The sequence below is a fragment of the Trichomonas vaginalis genome, chromosome VI, assembly GCF_026262505.1.
Source record: "Trichomonas vaginalis G3 chromosome VI, whole genome shotgun sequence".
Classification (NCBI taxonomy): Eukaryota; Parabasalia; order Trichomonadida; family Trichomonadidae; genus Trichomonas; species Trichomonas vaginalis.
Window position 1 is genome coordinate 6877177 of NC_067208.1, and position 22497 is coordinate 6899673.

Sequence of the window (22497 nt, forward strand, 5' to 3'; positions counted from 1 at the left end):
TCGGGTAAGACTTTCACTTATCTTAAAATGGCTGCACAACAACAAGAACTAGATGAGAAGAACCCATTCTATGAGTTAGTTGTTATTTGTAGTACTTCTGGTCAATTTGACCAAACCGTAAATTCGTTCAAAGATATTATAAAAAAGTCTAAGTTAGTATGTATAAAAGACTCTGAGTTGTTAGATTGGATAAAGAAGTACCAAAGAAGAGTTTTGAAGTACAATGCTATAAATGAGTATATAAATTCGAAGTTTAAAGACCCAAATGAGGAAATGCAGAGAATATTAGAGAAGAAACACTTCAGAAACAAACAGAAAGAGATAGAATACATTTCGAAGAAATTGCAATCTTACGATTGGAAAACGTACCCTCATAGATGTCTTCTTATCTTAGATGACTTTGCTTCTCATCCTTTGTTAAAGAACAGAGAACAAGATATGTGTCGAATTCTTAAGAAGCTCAGACACTTTAACATCTCAGTTGTCATTTGTGTACAGACAGCAAAGAGTTTAAGTAAGGATGTTAAAAGAATACTTACTGATATCATACTTTTCCCCGGATTGTCCGAAGACGATTTCATGGAACTTATGAAAGAGTCCATGGCAGGTAAGTTTGACAGACATGAACTATGGGAGAAGTACAAAGTCATACAAGACCCTCATACTTCTTTCAGAATTCATATCTACGCGAACAAAGTTCAAATTGTAAAAAGTCAAGCGTAAAAATGTAAGTGTTTTAGTCTTAGTCTGTTGTGGTGCTGGGGCTGTCGGTTCTTCTGGCTTTGGAATGGACTCGGTTGGTGGTACGTCGGACATTCGTTTGTGTCCTGTCGGAAGGAAGAACTTTTCCTGTTGTCGGGAAAAACTTTTCCAGTTGTCGGGAAATTTTTTTCCAGTTGTCAGGAAATTTTTTTCCAGTTGTCGGGAAATTTTTTTCTGTCGTTCGACCAAAAAGTTCTCAATTTTCGAAAATTTGAATGGTTTACGGACGAACAACAGGAAAAATTTTTCCAGTTGTCAGGAAAATTTTTTCCAGTTGTCGGGAAAATTTTTTCCAGTTGTCGGGAAATTTTTTTCCAGTTGGAAGGAAGAACTTGGAATGCCAGAAGGATTTGACAAGACAATTTACCTTATAGAGCTACCTGAGCCATCTTTGGTGTCAAGCTTGAAAAATAAAGAGTGCAATTTACTCTGCTTGTTTGAAGTTGTCAAAATACTCTGTTATTTTTTCCTTTAACAATGGCAAATCTTCTTTGAAGGTAAGTATTGTACAACCTTTAATATCATAGTGTGTTTGAGGTAAAGTATCTTGAACTATCTGTTTAACATCTTCATTTGGTGTCATTGAAATCGGTAAGTTTTCGCGATAGAACCAATTTCTGTCAGATTTGTAAATCTTAGCAAGGTCGTAAAAGCTTTTGTTGTTTCTTCTGACTAAATGCAACATAACCATATCTTTATCTTCTTCATTTTCCATCTCTTCAGTATAAATCATATACTTATAGTTCTTTTCCTTTCCTTTTGGTACCGAACGTGGTATTCTTTTCTGTATGCTTTTGTCTTTTGCTTCAAGCTTGTTTTCCATCTCTTCACGTTCTTGTCTATGAAGTTCGTCAAGAAGTTTACAAACATACCATGAATAGCGAGCTGAAGCCCATTGTGCCACATTATTTACGAGAAGTCTATGAACATAATATCCTCTCAAACCATTTGGCAATTTTTCACGATTTTCATAGAGTTTTGGCGACTGGGGTTTTTTACTTACTCGCTGTTCTTCACTGTTTTCATAGAGTTTTGGCGAGTAAGATTTTTCTCGTAGTCGCTGTTCTTCACTGTTTTCAGAAAAAAGTATGTCTCGCTGTGCTTCGCTCAAAAGTTCTTGTGTGCTTTGGTTCCTAAACCAGTCTTGTGGTTTCTTAGTATCTGGAGCAAAACATGCTGTCAAAATACTTTGCATTTGGTACATGTCATCTTTGACCGAACGAATGAGACGGAGTTGTTTGTTAAACTGAACCCACTCATATTCTTCATTTATAGCTTCATGGACTATAACTGTTGTTGTGTTCTCTGTTGTTGACATATCTGTCTTTACATACAAAATAAAAAAATAAAAAAAAATAAAATTAGCGTTATTTTCTGACTTTCATAAAAGACCAAAAATAAACGCTTTACATGTATTTTTCAGCAACTTCGTCAAATAATTTTATAGCTTTATCTATCTCATCTACTTCAAACGTTTCTTTACCTTTCGTGGGAGCACCATACATTTTCTCAAACTTTTCAAGCAGTTCTGTTTCAGCAGCTCTCATATCGTTAACAAACGCAACCTTAACTCTATTGACTATACTGTCATATCTTTTAGTTATATTATATGTTCTTCCTATCTTATATCTCTTTGTATTGAAGTCCTTCGGTTTCTGAACGATGTAAAGTAAGCCTTCACAGCAACGTTCCGTATCGAATGAACCATATGTTATGAAATTATATCCAACAACTGGGTCAATCCAGAACAAAACTAGTGGTATAAGACTTTTGTCTATAAGATATGTTCTTGTTCCATAGAATCTTACCGATATCATAAGCTCAGGATTTTTTGTCAAAATTTTCTGAGTAGAAGCATTTCTAACCCAGTCGTGGGATGTTTTCTTTTCAGATAGTGTTAAAATGTCTGACAAAGAATATTTCTTGTATTTCTTTGAGTATCTTACGTTTAAATCACCAATTCTAACCACTTTGGTCTCATTGTCTATCTTTTTAACTGTTTCAAACTCAGTGTTTAACATATCCTGTTCTTACATACAAAATAAAAAAAAATATTTTAAAAAAACTAACTTTTATTTTCTATCTTAAGGAAATTCATGAAATTTGGTCATTTTTTTCAGCAAAAATATATTTTAGGGTAGAAGGGTATATCTACCCCGTTTTCTACCCTCTTTTCTACCCCAGTTATTTTATAAACGTTTCACATGGTAAACGTTATTTTTTAAATTTTGTGAAAACTCAACGGTTTGACACAAGCCCTAAAATATATTTTACTCAGAATTTTACTCAGAATTCAATAAAAATATATTTTAGGGTAGAAGGGTATATCTACCCCGTTTTCTACCCTCTTTTCTACCCCAGTTATTTTATAAGCGTTTTACATGGTATATGTTGTGATGGTTCATGACTTTAAACAGTTTTGTAGCTTCTATTTCTTCACGAAGGATATCAAAAATTTTAACTATGCCGAAGGTTTCTTTATATTTCTTCTTGACATCTGAAAGAAGGAAATCGTTAGCAGTTGGATAGTTTTTGTTCAGAAATGTCAACATGTCCATTTTATCTTCTGCTGGTTTCTCTACTTCTTTCTTTAAGTCAGTATGGTCTTTTCTCATTCTTTCTATCTCTTTGACGGAGTAGTTATATTTCCTTGTTGCTGCTTTACATTTTGAACATTGTGAGTTCATTTTTGCGTTATATTCTGAAATTTGTCCTGCTAAAACAAGTAAGGCGTAGATGGTCTTCTTTAACTCAAAGGCTGCTGGTTTTATCTGTTGGTTCCATACCTTACCTCTTCTATCTTTATCTCTTATCTGCAAGACACACTCAGCAACTAACGAAACAAAGTTGTCGTAGGTCTTAAATTCTTCAGATTTATATATGTCCATAACTTTATGGTTGCAATGAAATCCAAGGAATTCATAGTTTACCTTTCGTATGAACTTCTTTATTTCTACTGAGTCAGTCAGTCTGACTTCAATTTCATCGAATTCTGGAATAGTGAGTTTTTGTTGTTGTATTTCAGGTAGTTTAGGCAAATGGTCTATAATATCTTGCATTTCATAAAGATACTGTTCATTTGTTTCATCTTTTGCACTACAGTCTAAATCTCCTTGGAGAAGTTCCTGCTTTATCTTCTGGATTTCTGTTTCGAAAGTATATGAAGAAGGAATGAAGCTTTTCATCTCTACTAACATTGAAGTTGGGTTCATGACTAACGAGTTTGGTGAAGTTGTTGCTAACATGTTCTTACAATAAAAATAAAAAATATTTTTTTATTGAATTCAGCAACAAAATTCAAGAGTTTTGTGTGTTTTCTACGATGGTAGAAAAAGAGGGTAGAAAAGAGGGTAGAAAACGGGGTAGATATACCCTTCTACCCTAAAATATATTTTTATTGAATTCATGAGTTTTGGTTGAAAGAATACGGTGGAGCCAAAAGTGGCTCGACCTCAAAACAAGCATTTTCTGTATAAATTTCATGAAAATTCATGAGGGTAGAAAAGAGGGTAGAAAACGGGGTAGATATACCCTTCTACCCTAAAATATATTTTTATTGAATTCAGCAACAAAATGGTTCATTTACTCACAATATTTTTGTACAAAACAACCCCAAACTTTTAACTTCTTTTCTGCAGCTTCTAATGCTATCTTAGCGAGTTCATATTCTCTAAATTCTCTCTTTAAATCTTCTTGTTCCCATTGGTCTAGTTCGTATGGAGAATCTCTATAACCAGAACATATCTCACGTTCATGTTCTATTTGTTTTTCGCACATTTTTCTAACTTCTTGTTCGAACAAAGGTTTTGCATTCTCTACTGTATCTTCAAGTTCTTCTTCATCTAACTTCTCATGAACTTTCTTGTCTATGGAGTCCATAATTTTTCCAACTGCTATACAATATTTTGGAGAAGCCCACATTGCAATATAGTTTACAAGTCTTGGGTCTACATACATTCCTCTAACCTGTTTGATTTCATCAGGAATTCCTGCATGAATTTTGTATAAAAAGCAACCCGCTGTTTTCCGCGGGTTGGTATATTCTTCACAAAATGCCTCAAAATACTCTTCCCAGGACTTATTTTCCAACAACCTTCTAAAGTCCTTCCTAAACTGCTGACACATATTTGTTGCATTTATATAACCATCCTTGTCTCTACGTAAGACTTCAATACCGTTGTAAGTGCCTTTTGTGAATGTTTCGCCATTAGATTTGTTCGTGAACGTTTTTGCTTCGACTGACATTTCTGTTCTTACAATAAAAATAAAAAAATATTTTTTGGTGGGACGTCGGACATTCGTTTGTGGCTTAACCGTCGGACATTGTCTTGAAACAGTACAAATATTGTCTTGAAACAGTACAAATATTGTCTTGAAACAGTACAAATATTGTCTTGAAACAGTGCAAATATTGTTCTGAAACAGTACAAATATTGTTCTGAAACAGTACAAATATTGTCTTGAAACAGTGCAAATATTGTTCTGAAACAGTACAAATATTGTTCTGAAACAGTACAAATATTGTTCTGAAACAGAAAATTTTTCTCACAAATTGAGAGCTTTTACGGGAAATTTGTTCTGAAAAAGTACAAGTCTTGTTCTGAAAAAGTACAAGTCTTGTTCTGAAAAAGTACAAGTCTTGTTCTGAAAAAGTACAAGTCTTGTTCTGAAGCAGTGCAAGTATTGTTCTGAAGCAGTGCAAGTATTGTTCTGAAAAAGTACAAGTCTTGTTCTGAAGCAGTGCAAGTATTGTTCTGAAGCAGTGCAAGTATTGTTCTGAAAAAGTACAATGGACAACATCGAGCCATTAGATGAGGATACAACTTCCAAACAGAGAGAACCCTTTCCCAAGAATGAACCAAATTCTCAGAGCACTGTTCCACTTCTCGGGTCAGCCGTTCTACATAACCTTAGAAGGCGACATCCAACCAGTTCAGTAAACATCTCATTTTAACTCACTTTTTTTCTATCTTAAGGAAATTCATGAAAATTCAAGAGGGTAGAAAAGAGGGTAGAAAACGGGGTAGATATACCCTTCTACCCTAAAATATATTTTTCAATACTTTTTCAGCACTTCTCCGTAGTTATATATGAAAGACAATTCGAGATAAAAGTCGTAGTACAATGGAACAATATGTTGCACACCATTTGTTGTGAACCAAACTTGAAAGTCAGAGAAACTGTTACTAGGTGGTTCGTAGAATTTAGAAGCAAAGTCATAAAAGTCCTTACCAATACAAAGAAAACTATTGTTGCTTGAACTGAAACTTGCATGACACATGACATTTTGAGGGTCAAACACGTTTCTATAAACTGTCAAATCTGTTGGTGGGCGTATAAACCAGAACGGACCGTCAGGTGGTAATGGTTCGTTCTGGTTTAGTAACCGAAGAAATTGTGCCCAAGAACGTTTGTCTACTTGCCAAAATAAAAACTGTGTATCTCTTGGAGGGTTAATTTCAATCTTTTGAAATGAAACGGTGGAGTTCATCTTGTCATATTCTAGTTTCAGATAGTATGTTCCATTTAGTAAAGAGTCGTATTTTTCTTGAAATTCCCAGTAGTATTTGTTTATTTGAGTTTGAAAGTCATTTAGAGTTTTCTCAAGACTTTCGTCTGAACGAACTGTAAAGATTCTCATTTCGTCAAATTTGTCTATTAGACCATCATGACCTCTATACCGCCCATGAAAATATACTGCGAACATAAACGCGTTAGTTCTTTTTGAAAACAAAACTCTTCTAAATCCTATTGCCTTTGCATCTGAAGGACTTTGAAGCCAACGAATTGGAAAGTCAAACCTGTAAGCACCGGATGAAATTTCTTCATCTGAAACAGTCCTACCGGCATTTGTAAAGATATAGTCTAACGGTTTTGTATCTGCTACTTTTGTTCTTTGTTTTTCAACCTGAAACATTTAATATATGTAAAAATATACTGTTTTAAAAGTAAACGTTTTTACTTCATATTTCTCATCTAACAAACAAGTTGTCTGACTGCTTGAGGGTTAGGTTGGTACCATTCGAACTTCACGCTTGCAATCCCTTCAATCGCATTCAAAATGTCTGAGTCGGAGTCAAACATTTGTTCTCTCTTTGTAGTCTTGAAAGCGTCAAGAAGCATTGCAGCTGTTGTGACATTGCCATGTGAGTAGTATATATGACCGTCCAAATCTGTTATAGTTAGTCTGAGATTGTATCCTTTCTTATTTCCGTCTTGAATGGCAGCAAGTACACCCATGAAGCCTTCTTTGTTCTTTCCTTCGTCAAAGTTTACTGTAAAGGTTCGACCAGATGTAATTTGACTTCTAACTTCACGGTACTTCTCATATGCATATCTTGTTCTTTCCATGGGAACATGTGCGTCTTCACCTTTTCCTTTTTTCCTTCTCAAAGGATGCAATTGTTCGTTATGTTTCCAGTAGAACCTGGCAAAGCCGTCGTGTCCTTCAACCTGCGGCTCAGTAACATTGAAAGGCAAGTTCATAAGACGTTCTTCTTCTAACCTCTCTAGTCTGTTTGGATAATTGGCGCGCGCTGTTTCCAAGTCCATCTCGTAGGTCAGACCAGCCAGTTTGTCATAGACTTTTATGGGTCTTCCCTTCCTATATTTAAACTTCTTTGAAACTCTCCAACCATATCTTTGTAACTCTGCTTTTATTCTAGCAGACCTTCTATCCATTCTATACGGGGGCATTTTTATAAAAATAAAAAAATGTTTTTTCCTTTACTTAACATAACCACCAGCTACCATAAGTCTTTGACGCCAACCCATACCAGCTAATGAAGGTTGACTTGGTTTAGTCTCCAAACTAAACTTTGGTTTTGGTTTATCTTCAGTTTTTGGCTTCCCTTCTTCTATTGGTTTTTCGTCACTTTTCGGTTCCTCTGACTTTACCTCACTTGCAGGTATGGTTGTGTCGTTAGTATCTTCATAAATATCATATGCCATTTGTTTTTGTTTTCCTTTCAACTTTTTGTGTTTGTTGTAAAGTTTAGAATATTTCGACTCTAAGTCAATGAGATGTTCTATAATGAACTGTTGGTCAGTGAAGTAAACTTTTCCATCTGTTGTCTCGAAAGCTCCTTCAGACTTCAATATTTTATTTGTGAGAGTCTGTTTCTTTTTTGAGATACTAGCCGTTCCATTTCTATGAAAAGTGACTTTGTAGTTAGGGTTTGTATTTCCAGACCTGGCACTTTCTATTATTGAATTTTTCTCTTCATCTGTAAGTTCTTTGACAGGTTTTGACAATGGTTCTGAACTTTTTGTTTGTGGTGTCAAATCTACCGTTTCAACTTCTTCGGTCATTTCATCTCAGTAAAAAATTTTAGTTTGGTTTGTTTTCAACTGGTTGTTTAGGTTTTTTAAGTCGGTCTAAAACTTCCTGAGGTATAGGAAGAACTTGACAAACACGTGGTTGTGTAACTGCTGGAAGCCGACAAATCCATCTTGAACCCATTTGTCTCAATGCTGTATTGTTCATTTCATCTCAGTAAAAAACTTTACATTCCCCACGTTTGAGGCGGTTGAGGTTGGTTATTGTTTACCCATTGTTGTGCATGGTTATATCCTCTGTTAAAGAATCTTTCACCTTGGTCCATGTAGTGTCCTGCTTGGTTATAGTAGTCATTTGCTTTGTTATAGTAGTTTCCTGCTTGTCTTCCTACATTGTCCATCCATCCTTGAACTTTTCCTCTTGTTTCAGGATTTGGAATAAGATTTGCTGCATCTCGTGCTACATCCCAACCTTTCTGTACAGTTTGTATAATAGGTTGTGCTTTCTCTTTAAGTATACCTAATGTACTCAAAATCTTCCTTCCAATTCCAAATGCACCTCTGGCTAGTGTTCCCACTGCGGGCAAAAATCTGGATGCAACTCCTGCTAATGCGCCAAATAAACCCATTTCTTATGGGTTAAAAAATGACGAATCCAAACAAGGACCCCTATGTTTCTAAGGCAACAAAGAAAGCACTCATGATAAAAATCTTTAGTTCAACACCAAATGCTTGGTTTATGGATATCTTGGAAAACATTCCGAGGTATAGAGAAGATGGACCACCATACTGGCTAATATTTGTCGGTCAAAACACAAGATACTGTGAAGCCATACCATTACAGTCCAAAAATATTTTAGATGTGAAAACTGCTTTGACAATCTTCGTTGACAAATACCATCCAACAAAACTGACATCTGACTGTGAAAGTTCTTTCAAATCAGACGATATTAAAAACTATCTGCGTTCAAAAAATGTAAACCAATATTTCATTGTCGACCAAAACCATTCTGCTCTTGGTGTCATTGACAGTTGTATAAAAATCTTAAGAGACTTAAACCAACCACAAGGTGGTGAAGCAAATGAAATGTCATATGACGACAAGTATAGACACTTCTCCATGGCAAAGATGAGACAAGTTTTAAATATTTACAATAGCCGTAAACAAAAAGGTTTGGGAAACCACTCCCCCGAAGAAATGAAAAACAACCCTGACTTAGAGAAAGACTATATATTTAATAGTTTAGTCAAAAGAGACAAACAAGAAAGAATGCCAGGCTTCAAACTTAAGAAAGGTGACAAAGTAAAAATAGAAATACCTAAACGCGACCCATATGAAAATACTATTGACTATGACAACAATGGGAACTCGACAGGTACTCGCATTCGTGTTCGTAAAAATAGAAGAAAGTATACAAGAGAATATTATGAAGTTTTAGGCAAACATGGCAAAATGTACACACTGCAAGCAGAAGATAAAACTACTATTGTCAGACCTCGTTTCAAACTTGTCAAAGTTCAAGGTGGTATACTTTCAAAGACAGTTCCTAACAAATATAAGACAACTCCAGACGAATATGCTAAAGAAGTTGAAAATGACGACTAAGCATTTCTATACCATGCGTAAACTGTCATGTAAGGTGGCATGTATTCTTTACTTTGTCCCGTTGTTTCCGAATATCCTGTAATGCGATGTGTATGGCTTCCTCCTCCCTGAGTGTCATCCCAGTAACAATTTATAGCAAACTTAACGTCGTCTTTAACATCATATCCTTTACCTTTTGTCATTCCTGTCCAATCCCAATATCTATGCTTATGCCAACCTGCTTCAGCTGTAGTTAAATTTATGTAGTGACTGTGTGCAGGTAAGTTTTCACCTGAAATCGTTTTACTTCCACCTGTTACCTTTGAAGAGTTTGCACAATACAAAAACCTTTCGACTATTTGAGTCCAAGTTCCAAAACCAAGTACTACTTCTGGTCTGGTAGAGTTCATTGACGTATAAATAGAACCTATAGGATATACTGTTTGAAGTATTTCAATCTTTAATGTTTGAAGCTCTGTTTTGTCTGCTTTTTTATATAACTTTTCTTCAAGTTCATTTACGTCAGAGATGCTATGTCTATGATATTTTTGTGGGTATGTTCCTTCTGTCCATGCGAAAATACGTTCTTTTGTTGCATCTACATATCCTTTTATCCATGTCGAGTCTGCTTTTGTATTCCTTAACTCTGTAACACCTTTCTCAAGCTCTTTCAACTGTTGTCCATCTTCCATTAAACCTCTGGTATGACTTGAAACCGTTTGTGTCAACATATCTACAGTTTCTTTGTCGGCTTTAAGGTCTAAACATCCTGAAACCCACCCTGTATTGGCTTTACCTTCTAAAATCTTTGTTGTCCTTTCATTATACCATTCAACCATTTCTTTAATTTTTTCATCCTTTTCATCCACATATTCCTTATCTGCCTTCTTCACTAACCCACTAGCCAGATATGCTAACTCATCGTCAACATACTCTTTGTCAGCTTTCTTTTCAACATCCTCTTTTGTTGCATATGTTGCATCTGCTCTGTCATGTTCTTCTTGAACTTTTTCAATGACATACTCTTTGTCAGCTTTGTTGTCAATATCTGCTTTCAAAAGAAGTTCATCTATAGGTTTCTCGTTTAAAGTTCTTTTTGTTGGATTTATACAAACAGTATGGTTCTTGTTGTCTTGAAATAGAAACTCATCTGTCATTGGGTTTAATGTCAGTTTTAAGTTTCCTTCTTTCAATGACTCAGATATCTTAGAATAGTTTGAAAAGTTTGTTGTGTTCTTATTTAGAGCTTGCAAAATGAGTTGTCGGTTGTGTTGTATTTCTCTCATAGACGCTGTTTCTTTCGACATTTTTATTCTAGATAAAATATGCTTCCAATAGAAAAAGAAAATTCAAGAGTTGCTACAACTAAACCATTAGATGAACTTTTTACTAATGTCGGTCAAAAGTTTGAGACAGAGACCGTAAAGCATGAAGGCTATCGTTTTGACTACCCATTAAGATGGCTAAGAGACCCATCTGTCACAAAAGCTATTGGCTTTCGTAGAATGAAGTTTGTGTCTGTAGAAGATAAAAGTTTTCCATTTATTGTAAGGTTTCATATAGATTATATATCTGAAGGGAAACGAAAAATGTGGGAAGAAATTGAGCTAATACAAGTTGACCTTTCATCTTCTCTACAGACTGCGTTAAAAAATATAGAAGATAAAATAAATTCATGTTATGCAAAATATGCTGATGAATATGCAAATACCGAGAGCACACTTTATGTGAGAATTGTATATGACAAACAAAATTCACAAGTGTCATTTCAAATCTACGAAGACAATCCAAAGAAAGACGAACAAATATATACAGAATTCACTGCAATGTCATGGTATTATTTGCAAAGAATGTTAAATCAGAAAGTCGAACTTCCTTTAGCAAATATTTACAGTCGATATGCAAGAGATGAACCATATTTATTTAAAGATGTTTTCGACCCAGCTGCTATTATTGTTCATGCTTCATTTTCTGGCGCCCAAAACTCTTTTTTATGCTTGGCAAATGACTTTTACGAAAAACCTACAAAGTTATACGAACCACCAAGTGGAAGTATTTCAGACTTTCAAGTATGGTTTACTACAGATGGAAGAAAAAGAATAATTCCATTATACCATGCGTTTTACTTAGAACTTAGTTTCATATACAACTACTATCGAACGGTAAAAATATAATTTTTTAATACGGTTGAGGTGTTGGATTTGGTTGCCAACTAGACTGTGGTGCAGGTTCAGGCTGTTGTATAACAGGAGCTTGTTCTTCTGGTTCAGGGTCTTTAGGTATAATACCAACGAACTGACCTACTCTTTTACCAATATTTTTGACACCGTTCCAAATTCCTCTTCCGACGGTTTTTATTCCATTCCATATACCTCTTCCAACATTTCGAAAGAAGTTTCCTATTCTTCCAAAGAAACCCATTTTACTATATGTAAAAATCTAATGTCCACCTAGTCTCTTACGTTTCCTGTTGAGTTCCATAGCATTCTTTAACTGGAGCTCATACATTCTGTTTCTCCTCTGGTAGAAAACATATTCTGGGTCAACTCCTGTGTTCGCGTCATCTGCATAAAGTTGTTTATATCCCACTTCAGGGTTTGTATAAAACTCTTTCCATCTCATATTTGCATACCATGGTGGCAAACCTAACGCAGCGTCATTTGACATGGCAGTTTGCATTTGTACATCTGTTGGCACTTGACCATAGTTTGCCATTGCAGTTTGTATTCTAACTTCATTTGGAATATTCTCTGGGTTTGGTTGTCCAGGTTGCTGTGCATTCGCTAAGTTCTGTGCGTCCATTTAATATTAGATAAAAATATCTCTTACGAGTACATATACTGAACATTTGCAGGCATTGGTTCATCTTCATATTCTCTATATCTTTCTGCCACGTCAAATAAGTAAATGACACAATGGAAAAAACCTAAAACAAGTAGTCCTATTTCAAACCACATTTAGTTACCAATAAAATTTCTTTGTTATGACACTTTTTCCGGTTTATAGGACCTCTCTCATATTCTATCTTGTCATATCTAAACTCATAGTCATGTATATCCTCTAACCATCTCATAACACTTTCCAAACCACTTTTATCGGATGTAAAGTAAAAGCATGGATGGTTATGTAAAACGTCTAAAGTTTCTAAAGAGTCTCTCAAAGTCCAGTCTACTTGGTATTGAAAATCGTATGTGTTAAAGAACGGCGGGTCTACCATAAAGAAAACATTTTCCTTGTTTTTATATTTTTCATACAACTCTGTCCAACGACATCTCACAAACTCTATACCCTCAGTATATTTTTCTATGTTCTCTTTGAAAACGTTTGTATAGTTAAGATATAAAACGTTTGACATAAGTGTTTCAATGTCATGAACTCTTATAGAACCACTATACAATAGTCTAGAAGATATACTATCCCAGTCAATATACTCTGCTTTTTTCAAAACCTCTCTGACAGTATTTTTCTTATCTAATGGTATACGTTCCATCTTACCTATAGGTATCTTTTCTTTTAACTCTTTCAATATTTTGTTTGTGTCTGGTATATGTTTGAGACGGTCCATATAGTTGTCGAAGTCATTGCATATAATCTTTGAGTCTGGGAATATTGTATGGCACAAATGGGATATATAGAAACTTCCACCGAACAAATCTACAAATGTTAGACCATTCGGTAGTTTCTTAAGTTCTCTCAATAGAATATCTTTACATCTACTCTTATTTCCAAAGAAGGGTAACGGTGGTTTTGTAAAATTCATTTTATATATATAATAAAAATGTTTTTTCCTGAAAAGTGACAGAAAAGTGACAAAACATGTACGAAGAAGTCTTGAAAATTCAAGAGGGTAGAAAAGAGGTTAGAAAAGAGGTTATATCTAACCTTCTACCCTAAACATTATTTTTGTCTGATTTTACGAAGAAGTCTTGACAAAACATGAAAACATATATAATTTGTGAAAAGCTCCTGGAAGACCCGTATATAAGAACTTCATTTATACTAAACATCTTCGGGGCTAGAGGGCACGAAGTGCCTGGAAGCCCCACTCCCTTTTTTTTTTTTTTTTTTTTTTTTTTTTTTTTGATTCGGAGTTTTCAATATTGTTATAGTGAAAAATCGAATTTATCAACATTTTTTGCCTTCTTTCAATATTTGAATATGTACAATTTGGAGACTTGTTTGAGAGAATTCATAGAATTTATTCAAAAGTACGGAAAGAATATCAATAGTTTTAAAACAATTCATAGTATTTACTTGAGTGTACTTCGATCTTCAACAATTGTGAGGAGATTGGGACAAAGTTGCAATTCGGCACTTTTTGTAAAAAAAATGGGGTCATACTCATAATGAATAGAGACTTATAGCCAAGTCTTGATATCATGCAGGGAGAATATACATAGATAAGCAATTATATTTTATAGTAGTAGTATTCAGAAATTCTTACAATTTACAATACAATTTTCAAAAATGGATAAAGACTAATAGCCAAGTCTTGATATCATGCAGGGAGAATATACATTGATAAGCAATTATATTTTATAGTAGTAGTATTCAGAAATTCTTACAATTTACAATACAATTTTCAAAAATGGATAAAGACTAATAGCCAAGTCTTGATATCATGCAGGGAGACTCTCTACAAATACAAAAATTGATTATCATAAGGAAATACAAATTTATCAATTTTCATGTGAAAATTACATAAATTTGTTCTCCAATAAATAGCAATAATACTTTGAATGTTATATTAAGTAATATAGCTTCAGGTAAATAAGCTTACACTTCAAAAATATACTGTTTATTCATTAATTTTAAAAAAAGTCCAAATTATCTAATCTTGCTTACTCTTCCTTTAAACTTCTTTGTGCCAAATTTAATATTGCCTTCAAAGATGGAATAAGGACATTAGGTTCAAAAATATTTTATTATACTCATTCGAAATTAAAAATAATAAAATTTATATATATTAATTTCATTAAATCAAGGTTAAAAATCTCACCGGAAAAATAACCTCAGTGTGATAAATTTATCACCGGAAAAATTTACAATAAGGTTAATACCGAAAATATCGAAAAATCAACATTTAAGGTTAATTTAAGAGTATGCACTTTTGTCACCTACTCCAATTGTGAGAAATATTATTTTTCCAACTTCGATGATTGAAAACAATATAAAAATTGCTATCAAAATCGATATATATGTGCTGCAACATACTTGATTAAAAAGTTCTTTTGTCATTTTATTATGGATTCCCTTGAAGCTATCCTTCATAAAATCATCAATGATAAGGATTTCCGATTTGATATATTTAATTTGAAAGCAGACTATGATGTTTATGTTAAATTCCCTGCGGAATGTGAAAAATATAACATTTTCAATAATTCATTTTTCTTATCAATGGTCGAACATTTATACAACCTTGATAAAGATCAATCTACAACACAATTAATTGTCTTGTTTTTCAAGTTCATTGTTGAAAAAGTTAGATTCACACCTCGTTTGAATTTAATTCAATCAAAACGGATAGAAAAGTTTGGCAACCCAACAAACTCATTATTACACTCGACAATTGCATCATCAGTTAATAAAATAATGAAATCAGCACATTGGAATTCGGACTTACAAAACACTCCAGACTTATTTTACTCACTTGCGTTCTTACTTCCCTATTTGCATGAATGTATTAAAGGCATATATATAATAATTGATAATTTTGTAAATTTACATAATAAATTTGACGAAAATTACTTGGATAAGGTATCAAATGCACTTTACCTATTGTATAATTCCGGATCGCAAAATCAAGAGGATGTTTTTACTCTTACATTGCGAGTTATGATTGCAGCTAATGGATTACCTATGTATAAGCTTAGATCATACTTTATAGAAATGTATAGTGATAATTCTCAATATTATGATATATTAATATATGATGAAATCAAAGATAAAATTCAAAATTCAATTGAGGAAGAGCTTCCTAAAATTCAATTCCAATCTCGTCAAGAAATCATTTCTATAATCGATTCCCTTATTAAAAATTCATTTCCAGACCTTAAACTGGGAGATGAAGAAAAAAAGAAAATTTCACAAAAAGTTGATGATCTCTGCAGTTCTAATCAAAAAGTTAGAGAAGTTGAGCTGAAACTCAAGATACTAAAGGCATTAGCTTGGAAAGATATTTCTAAAAATCTTTATAGTTTGGTTGATGTTTGAATAAATTGTATTTTATAGAATGTTTATATCTATAATCTCATTAATTTTCTTATATTTGAATTTTTAAAAAATTCTTATGGAAAAAATAGAAATCGTCATTTATCTGGCTAGTAATATTAATATATTGATCGAAATGTATAATAATGTATTATCTCTTATTCATAAAACATAAATGTCATCGGAAACAAAATCAATAATTGTCCAGAACATACCAGAAAATCTGTGTAACATCACAGCACTGTACTCACATTTCAAAAAATACGGCCATATTCAATCAATACGTATCTCTTCTAAGCGCAAATCTATAATTCGATACGAAACTGTAGAGCAAGCCAGAGAAGCTGTTTATTCAACAGAAGCTTTTGGAAATAATCGATTTGTTAATATAATTTTTAATCAAAATGAGTTAAAATCAAAAGAAAACCTTCAACAATTTGTTAATTATTCAAAACTAAGAAAAAATGCTAGGATGTGCATGAAAAATATTAAGGAAGAGCAGCTTCAAACATTAAATCGCAGATTTTCCAGTTACAAATCTCAAACCGAAGAAATTTATTCACTACAAAATAATTTAGAATCACTTATCAACGAAGCTAAAAAGTACATGTCGATAATTAATGAATTGTCTGGTTTTGAAAGAGAAAAAACACGGAATCGAATAATCGAATTATCAGAACAAATAAAAGATTTAGAGGATAAGCTGGACAAGGCTACTATTAAATCAGCTCCTAATGAAGATGACAAATAGGTCAATTTAGAAAATAATATTAAAATTAACGATTCAGACTCATAATCTGGTCATTACTATGTTTGAAGAGCAAAATTTACCTACCAATTACTTTCTTTATTCTTATTTTAAATTAGAATTTGAAATTCAGACATTTCTAATCTGTTTATGGTATATTGTTTGTTGGTACATCAAATATCTTGATTAATATTGGTTTCTTGATAATGCATCGCAATTTATCTCAAATTTTGACGACTAGAAGTCTGATTTGAAATAAATTATCTTATTTTAATGATGAAAATAGATTTTATCACTACAATTAAGCAATATATCGTTATTTCATTATTATTTCTTTTCATTTTTATGTTGTAATAAAAAATAACATATAATTTACTAATAAACAAAAAAATAAGCATAAATTCAAGTTAGTATGGCTAAGTCGTGTACTGAGGCACTGCGCGCCTCAGTACACCACTTAGCGGTTTTGACACTTTACAAAACCATTAACGTATATTTTACAACACAAACGACAACACTAACTTAACCTTAAATATTTATAAAGCCGCCAACCACTTCACCTCACTAATGAAAAAATAAACGTTCTCACTTACAAAAGTATTGCAACTCCTCCCATTGCTGTGCTTCACATAACAGCTCATAATCTTCTGACTCACTTTCTTCTTCATATAGGTCAAAATCACTGTCAAAATAAATGTTAGTAAGTTTTGACAAAGCTAATGAAACACGTTTACCGTTTGTATCGTATGCTTGTATAAACTTTCCATTCTTCATTCCTTCATAAACGCTCAAACTAACTTTACCCTTTCTCCCTCGTATCTGATAGAATGTATTTTCACGAGGAACGAAGAACAAATTCTTGAACTCATGACCGTTGTAGTTTGTTATCTCAATAGTTTTCGTCATTTATATAAAAATAAAATAAAAATAATTTTAAAAATAAACTTAAAAATTAATGATATCACCACTCCCACACGTATGAAAACATAGCACAAAAATAAATTTAGGTGAAGTGGTGAGATCTCACCTGTTTTCTCACCTGTTTTTTCACCCTGTTGAATTTACACCAAAAATAATGCTTTGTCATGACTTCTTCGTAAATGATTTGTCAAGATTTCTTCGTAAATGTTTTGTCAAGACTTCATCGTAATGAGTGTAAATGACCCAAAAATAATGTTTAGGGTAGAAGGTTAGATCTAACCTGATATCTACCCTCATTTCTACCCTCATGAATTTTCATGACTTCATCGTAAATGCTTCATCGAACTTCTTCGTAAATGTTTTGTCATGACTTCTTCGTAAATGTTTTGTCAAGGTTTCATCGTAAATGTCTTGTCATAACTTCATCGTAAACACTTTGTCAAAACTTCATCGTATATGCTTTGTCAAGACTTCATTGTAAACACTTCATCGAACTTCATCGTATATGCTTTGTCAAAACTTCATCGTAAATGCTTTGTCAAGGTTTCATCGAACTTCATCGTAAATGCTTTGTCATGACTTCATCGTAAATGTTTTGTCATGATTTCATCGTATATGTTTTGTCGAACTTAAACGTAAATGTTTTGTCATGATTTCATCATATATGCTTTGTCAAAACTTCATCGTATATGTTTTGTCATGATTTCATCGTAAATGTTTTGTCATGACTTCATCGTAAATGTTTTGTCATGATTTCATCGTAAATGTTTTGTTATGATTTCATCGTAAATGTTTTGTCGAAACTTCTTCGTAAATGTTTTGTTATGATTTCATCGTAAATGTTTTGTCATGACTTCTTCGTAAATGTTTTGTCAAGACTTCATCGAACTTCATCGAACTTAAACGTATATGTTTTGTCATGATTTCATCGTAAACACTTTGTCAAGACTTCATCGTAAATGTTTTGTCATGATTTCATCGTAAATGTTTTGTTATGATTTCATCGTAAATGTTTTGTCGAAACTTCTTCGTAAATGTTTTGTTATGATTTCATCGTAAATGTTTTGTCATGACTTCTTCGTAAATGTTTTGTCAAGACTTCATCGAACTTCATCGAACTTAAACGTATATGTTTTGTCATGATTTCATCGTAAACACTTTGTCAAGACTTCATCGTAAATGCTTTGTCATGATTTCATCGTAAATGCTTTGTCATGATTTCTTCGTATATGTTTTGTCATGATTTCTTCGTATATGTTTTGTCGAACTTAAACGTATATGTTTTGTCAAGACTTCATCGTAAATGTTTTGTCAAGACTTCTTCGTAAATGTTTTGTCAAGACTTCATCGTAAATGATTTGTCAAGGTTTCATCGTAAATGATTTGTCAAGGTTTCATCGTAAATGCTTCGTAAATGCTTCGTAAATGTTGCTGAATTCAGCATAAAAATATTTTTAGGTGAGATCTCACCTGTTTTCTCACCTGTTTTTTCACCCTGTTGAATTTACACCAAAAATAATGCTTTGTCATGACTTCTTCGTAAATGATTTGTCAAGATTTCTTCGTAAATGTTTTGTCAAGACTTCATCGTAATGAGTGTAAATGACCCAAAAATAATGTTTAGGGTAGAAGGTTAGATCTAACCTGATATCTACCCTCATTTCTACCCTCATGAATTTTCATGACTTCATCGTAAATGCTTCATCGAACTTCTTCGTAAATGTTTTGTCATGACTTCTTCGTAAATGTTTTGTCAAGACTTCATCGTAATGAGTGTAAATGACCCAAAAATAATGTTTAGGGTAGAAGGTTAGATCTAACCTGATATCTACCCTCATTTCTACCCTCATGAATTTTCATGACTTCATCGTAAATGCTTCATCGAACTTCTTCGTAAATGTTTTGTCATGACTTCTTCGTAAATGTTTTGTCAAGGTTTCATCGTAAATGTTTTGTCATGACTTCATCGTAAACACTTTGTCATGACTTCATCGTATATGCTTTGTCAAGACTTCATTGTAAACACTTCATTGAACTTCATCGTAAATGCTTTGTCAAGGTTTCATCGAACTTCATCGTAAATGCTTTGTCATGATTTCATCGTATATGTTTTGTCATGATTTCTTCGTATATGTTTTGTCATGATTTCATCGTATATGCTTTGTCAAGACTTCATCGTAAATGTTTTGTCAAGACTTCTTCGTATATGTTTTGTCAAGACTTCATCGTATATGTTTTGTCAAGGTTTCATCGTAAATGTTTTGTCATGACTTCATCGTATATGTTTTGTCAAGGTTTCACCCTCATAACTTTGTCAAAACTTCATCGTATATGCTTCATCGAATTTAAACGTAAACACTTTATCATGATTTCATCGTAAATGTTTTGTCAAGACTTCTTCGTAAATGTTTTGTCATGATTTCATCGTAAATGTTTTGTCATGATTTCTTCGTATATGCTTTGTCAAAACTTCATCGTAAATGCTTCATCGAATTTAAACGTAAACACTTTGTCATGATTTCTTCGTATATGTTTTGTCGAACTTAAACGTATATGTTTTGTCAAGACTTCATCGTAAATGCTTCATCAAACTTAAACGTAAATGTTTTGTCAAGACTTCTTCGTAAATGTTTTGTCATGATTTCTTCGTAAACACTTTGTCATGACTTCTTCGTAAATGATTTGTCAAGGTTTCATCGTAAATGTTTTGTCATGACTTCATCGTATATGTTTTGTCAAGGTTTCATCGTAAATGTTTTGTCATGACTTCATCGTATATGTTTTGTCAAGGTTTCATCGTAAATGTTTTGTCATGATTTCTTCGTATATGCTTTGTCAAAACTTCATCGTAAATGCTTCATCGAATTTAAACGTAAACACTTTATCATGATTTCATCGTAAATGTTTTGTCGAACTTAAACGTATATGTTTTGTCATGATTTCATCGTAAATGTTTTGTCATGATTTCTTCGTATATGCTTTGTCAAAACTTCATCGTAAATGCTTCATCGAATTTAAACGTAAACACTTTGTCATGATTTCTTCGTATATGTTTTGTCATGATTTCTTCGTAAACACTTTGTCATGACTTCTTCGTAAATGATTTGTCAAGGTTTCATCGTAAATGTTTTGTCATGACTTCATCGTATATGTTTTGTCAAGGTTTCATCGTAAATGTTTTGTCATGATTTCTTCGTATATGCTTTGTCAAAACTTCATCGTAAATGCTTCATCGAATTTAAACGTAAACACTTTATCATGATTTCATCGTAAATGTTTTGTCGAACTTAAACGTATATGTTTTGTCATGATTTCATCGTAAATGTTTTGTCATGATTTCTTCGTATATGCTTTGTCAAAACTTCATCGTAAATGCTTCATCGAATTTAAACGTAAACACTTTGTCATGATTTCTTCGTATATGTTTTGTCATGATTTCTTCGTAAACACTTTGTCAAGACTTCATCGTAAATGATTTGTCAAGGTTTCATCGTAAATGATTTGTCAAGGTTTCATCGTAAATGCTTCGTAAATGCTTCGTAAATGTTGCTGAATTCAGCATAAAAATATTTTTAGGTGAGATCTCACCTGTTTTCTCACCTGTTTTTTCACCCTGTTGAATTTACACCAAAAATAATGCTTTGTCATGACTTCTTCGTAAATGATTTGTCAAGATTTCTTCGTAAATGTTTTGTCAAGACTTCATCGTAATGAGTGTAAATGACCCAAAAATAATGTTTAGGGTAGAAGGTTAGATCTAACCTGATATCTACCCTCATTTCTACCCTCATGAATTTTCATGACTTCATCGTAAATGCTTCATCGAACTTCTTCGTAAATGTTTTGTCATGACTTCTTCGTAAATGTTTTGTCAAGACTTCATCGTAATGAGTGTAAATGACCCAAAAATAATGTTTAGGGTAGAAGGTTAGATCTAACCTGATATCTACCCTCATTTCTACCCTCATGAATTTTCATGACTTCATCGTAAATGCTTCATCGAACTTCTTCGTAAATGTTTTGTCATGACTTCTTCGTAAATGTTTTGTCAAGGTTTCATCGTAAATGTTTTGTCATGACTTCATCGTAAACACTTTGTCATGACTTCATCGTATATGCTTTGTCAAGACTTCATTGTAAACACTTCATTGAACTTCATCGTAAATGCTTTGTCAAGGTTTCATCGAACTTCATCGTAAATGCTTTGTCATGATTTCATCGTATATGTTTTGTCATGATTTCTTCGTATATGTTTTGTCATGATTTCATCGTATATGCTTTGTCAAGACTTCATCGTAAATGTTTTGTCAAGACTTCTTCGTATATGTTTTGTCAAGGTTTCATCGTAAATGTTTTGTCATGACTTCATCGTATATGTTTTGTCAAGGTTTCACCCTCATAACTTTGTCAAAACTTCATCGTATATGCTTCATCGAATTTAAACGTAAACACTTTATCATGATTTCATCGTAAATGTTTTGTCAAGACTTCTTCGTAAATGTTTTGTCATGATTTCATCGTAAATGTTTTGTCATGATTTCTTCGTATATGCTTTGTCAAAACTTCATCGTAAATGCTTCATCGAATTTAAACGTAAACACTTTGTCATGATTTCTTCGTATATGTTTTGTCGAACTTAAACGTATATGTTTTGTCAAGACTTCATCGTAAATGCTTCATCGAACTTAAACGTAAATGTTTTGTCAAGACTTCTTCGTAAATGTTTTGTCATGATTTCATCGTATATGTTTTGTCATGATTTCTTCGTAAACACTTTGTCATGACTTCTTCGTAAATGATTTGTCAAGGTTTCATCGTAAATGTTTTGTCATGACTTCATCGTATATGTTTTGTCAAGGTTTCATCGTAAATGTTTTGTCATGATTTCTTCGTATATGCTTTGTCAAAACTTCATCGTAAATGCTTCATCGAATTTAAACGTAAACACTTTATCATGATTTCATCGTAAATGTTTTGTCGAACTTAAACGTAT

General features: G+C 33.0%; 14 protein-coding genes across 14 annotated transcripts, besides 3 other annotated features; 3 read left to right on the forward strand and 11 right to left on the reverse strand.

The window, feature by feature from the left end:
• Positions 1 to 13705: part of a mobile genetic element that runs on past the window's edge.
• TVAGG3_0819280 (protein of unknown function, DUF4106 family) lies at positions 28 to 723 on the forward strand (the record flags this gene model as incomplete). The annotated part of the gene is made up of 1 exon (XM_001292216.1): positions 28 to 723. The coding sequence occupies one exon, from the start codon at positions 28 to 30 to the stop codon at positions 721 to 723; it is 696 nt and encodes a 231-aa protein (XP_001292217.1).
• Positions 1342 to 2080, reverse strand: TVAGG3_0819290 (KilA, N-terminal/APSES-type HTH, DNA-binding family; the record flags this gene model as incomplete). The annotated part of the gene is made up of 1 exon (XM_001292215.2): positions 1342 to 2080. A coding segment is annotated over one exon (739 nt), but the record flags the coding sequence as incomplete, so codon positions are not given.
• On the reverse strand, positions 2169 to 2783 carry TVAGG3_0819300 (organellar and viral DNA polymerase type B; the record flags this gene model as incomplete). The annotated part of the gene is made up of 1 exon (XM_051247958.1): positions 2169 to 2783. One exon carries the CDS (start codon positions 2781 to 2783, stop codon positions 2169 to 2171), a length of 615 nt encoding a protein of 204 aa, XP_051083433.1.
• Positions 3129 to 4007, reverse strand: TVAGG3_0819310 (organellar and viral DNA polymerase type B; the record flags this gene model as incomplete). Its single annotated transcript, XM_051247959.1, has 1 exon — positions 3129 to 4007. One exon carries the CDS (start codon positions 4005 to 4007, stop codon positions 3129 to 3131), a length of 879 nt encoding a protein of 292 aa, XP_051083434.1.
• On the reverse strand, positions 4345 to 5007 carry TVAGG3_0819320 (uncharacterized protein; the record flags this gene model as incomplete). The annotated part of the gene is made up of 1 exon (XM_051247960.1): positions 4345 to 5007. The coding sequence occupies one exon, from the start codon at positions 5005 to 5007 to the stop codon at positions 4345 to 4347; it is 663 nt and encodes a 220-aa protein (XP_051083435.1).
• Positions 5819 to 6679, reverse strand: TVAGG3_0819330 (uncharacterized protein; the record flags this gene model as incomplete). Its single annotated transcript, XM_051247961.1, has 1 exon — positions 5819 to 6679. The coding sequence occupies one exon, from the start codon at positions 6677 to 6679 to the stop codon at positions 5819 to 5821; it is 861 nt and encodes a 286-aa protein (XP_051083436.1).
• On the reverse strand, positions 6739 to 7443 carry TVAGG3_0819340 (uncharacterized protein; the record flags this gene model as incomplete). The annotated part of the gene is made up of 1 exon (XM_051247962.1): positions 6739 to 7443. One exon carries the CDS (start codon positions 7441 to 7443, stop codon positions 6739 to 6741), a length of 705 nt encoding a protein of 234 aa, XP_051083437.1.
• On the reverse strand, positions 7489 to 8073 carry TVAGG3_0819350 (phage tail repeat-like family; the record flags this gene model as incomplete). The annotated part of the gene is made up of 1 exon (XM_051247963.1): positions 7489 to 8073. The coding sequence occupies one exon, from the start codon at positions 8071 to 8073 to the stop codon at positions 7489 to 7491; it is 585 nt and encodes a 194-aa protein (XP_051083438.1).
• TVAGG3_0819360 (uncharacterized protein) lies at positions 8093 to 8248 on the reverse strand (the record flags this gene model as incomplete). The annotated part of the gene is made up of 1 exon (XM_051247964.1): positions 8093 to 8248. One exon carries the CDS (start codon positions 8246 to 8248, stop codon positions 8093 to 8095), a length of 156 nt encoding a protein of 51 aa, XP_051083439.1.
• Positions 8268 to 8669, reverse strand: TVAGG3_0819370 (uncharacterized protein; the record flags this gene model as incomplete). The annotated part of the gene is made up of 1 exon (XM_051247965.1): positions 8268 to 8669. One exon carries the CDS (start codon positions 8667 to 8669, stop codon positions 8268 to 8270), a length of 402 nt encoding a protein of 133 aa, XP_051083440.1.
• Positions 10951 to 11799, forward strand: TVAGG3_0819380 (uncharacterized protein; the record flags this gene model as incomplete). The annotated part of the gene is made up of 1 exon (XM_001300850.1): positions 10951 to 11799. The coding sequence occupies one exon, from the start codon at positions 10951 to 10953 to the stop codon at positions 11797 to 11799; it is 849 nt and encodes a 282-aa protein (XP_001300851.1).
• Positions 11804 to 12046, reverse strand: TVAGG3_0819390 (serine threonine-protein phosphatase family; the record flags this gene model as incomplete). The annotated part of the gene is made up of 1 exon (XM_001300849.1): positions 11804 to 12046. The coding sequence occupies one exon, from the start codon at positions 12044 to 12046 to the stop codon at positions 11804 to 11806; it is 243 nt and encodes an 80-aa protein (XP_001300850.1).
• Positions 12065 to 12427, reverse strand: TVAGG3_0819400 (uncharacterized protein; the record flags this gene model as incomplete). The annotated part of the gene is made up of 1 exon (XM_001300848.1): positions 12065 to 12427. The coding sequence occupies one exon, from the start codon at positions 12425 to 12427 to the stop codon at positions 12065 to 12067; it is 363 nt and encodes a 120-aa protein (XP_001300849.1).
• A 206-nt stretch (positions 13706 to 13911) lies between the features above and the next one.
• Positions 13912 to 14748: a mobile genetic element.
• Positions 14749 to 14869: 121 nt separating this feature from the next.
• On the forward strand, positions 14870 to 15838 carry TVAGG3_0819420 (uncharacterized protein; the record flags this gene model as incomplete). The annotated part of the gene is made up of 1 exon (XM_001300847.1): positions 14870 to 15838. The coding sequence occupies one exon, from the start codon at positions 14870 to 14872 to the stop codon at positions 15836 to 15838; it is 969 nt and encodes a 322-aa protein (XP_001300848.1).
• A 1168-nt stretch (positions 15839 to 17006) lies between these two features.
• Positions 17007 to 22497: part of a mobile genetic element that runs on past the window's edge.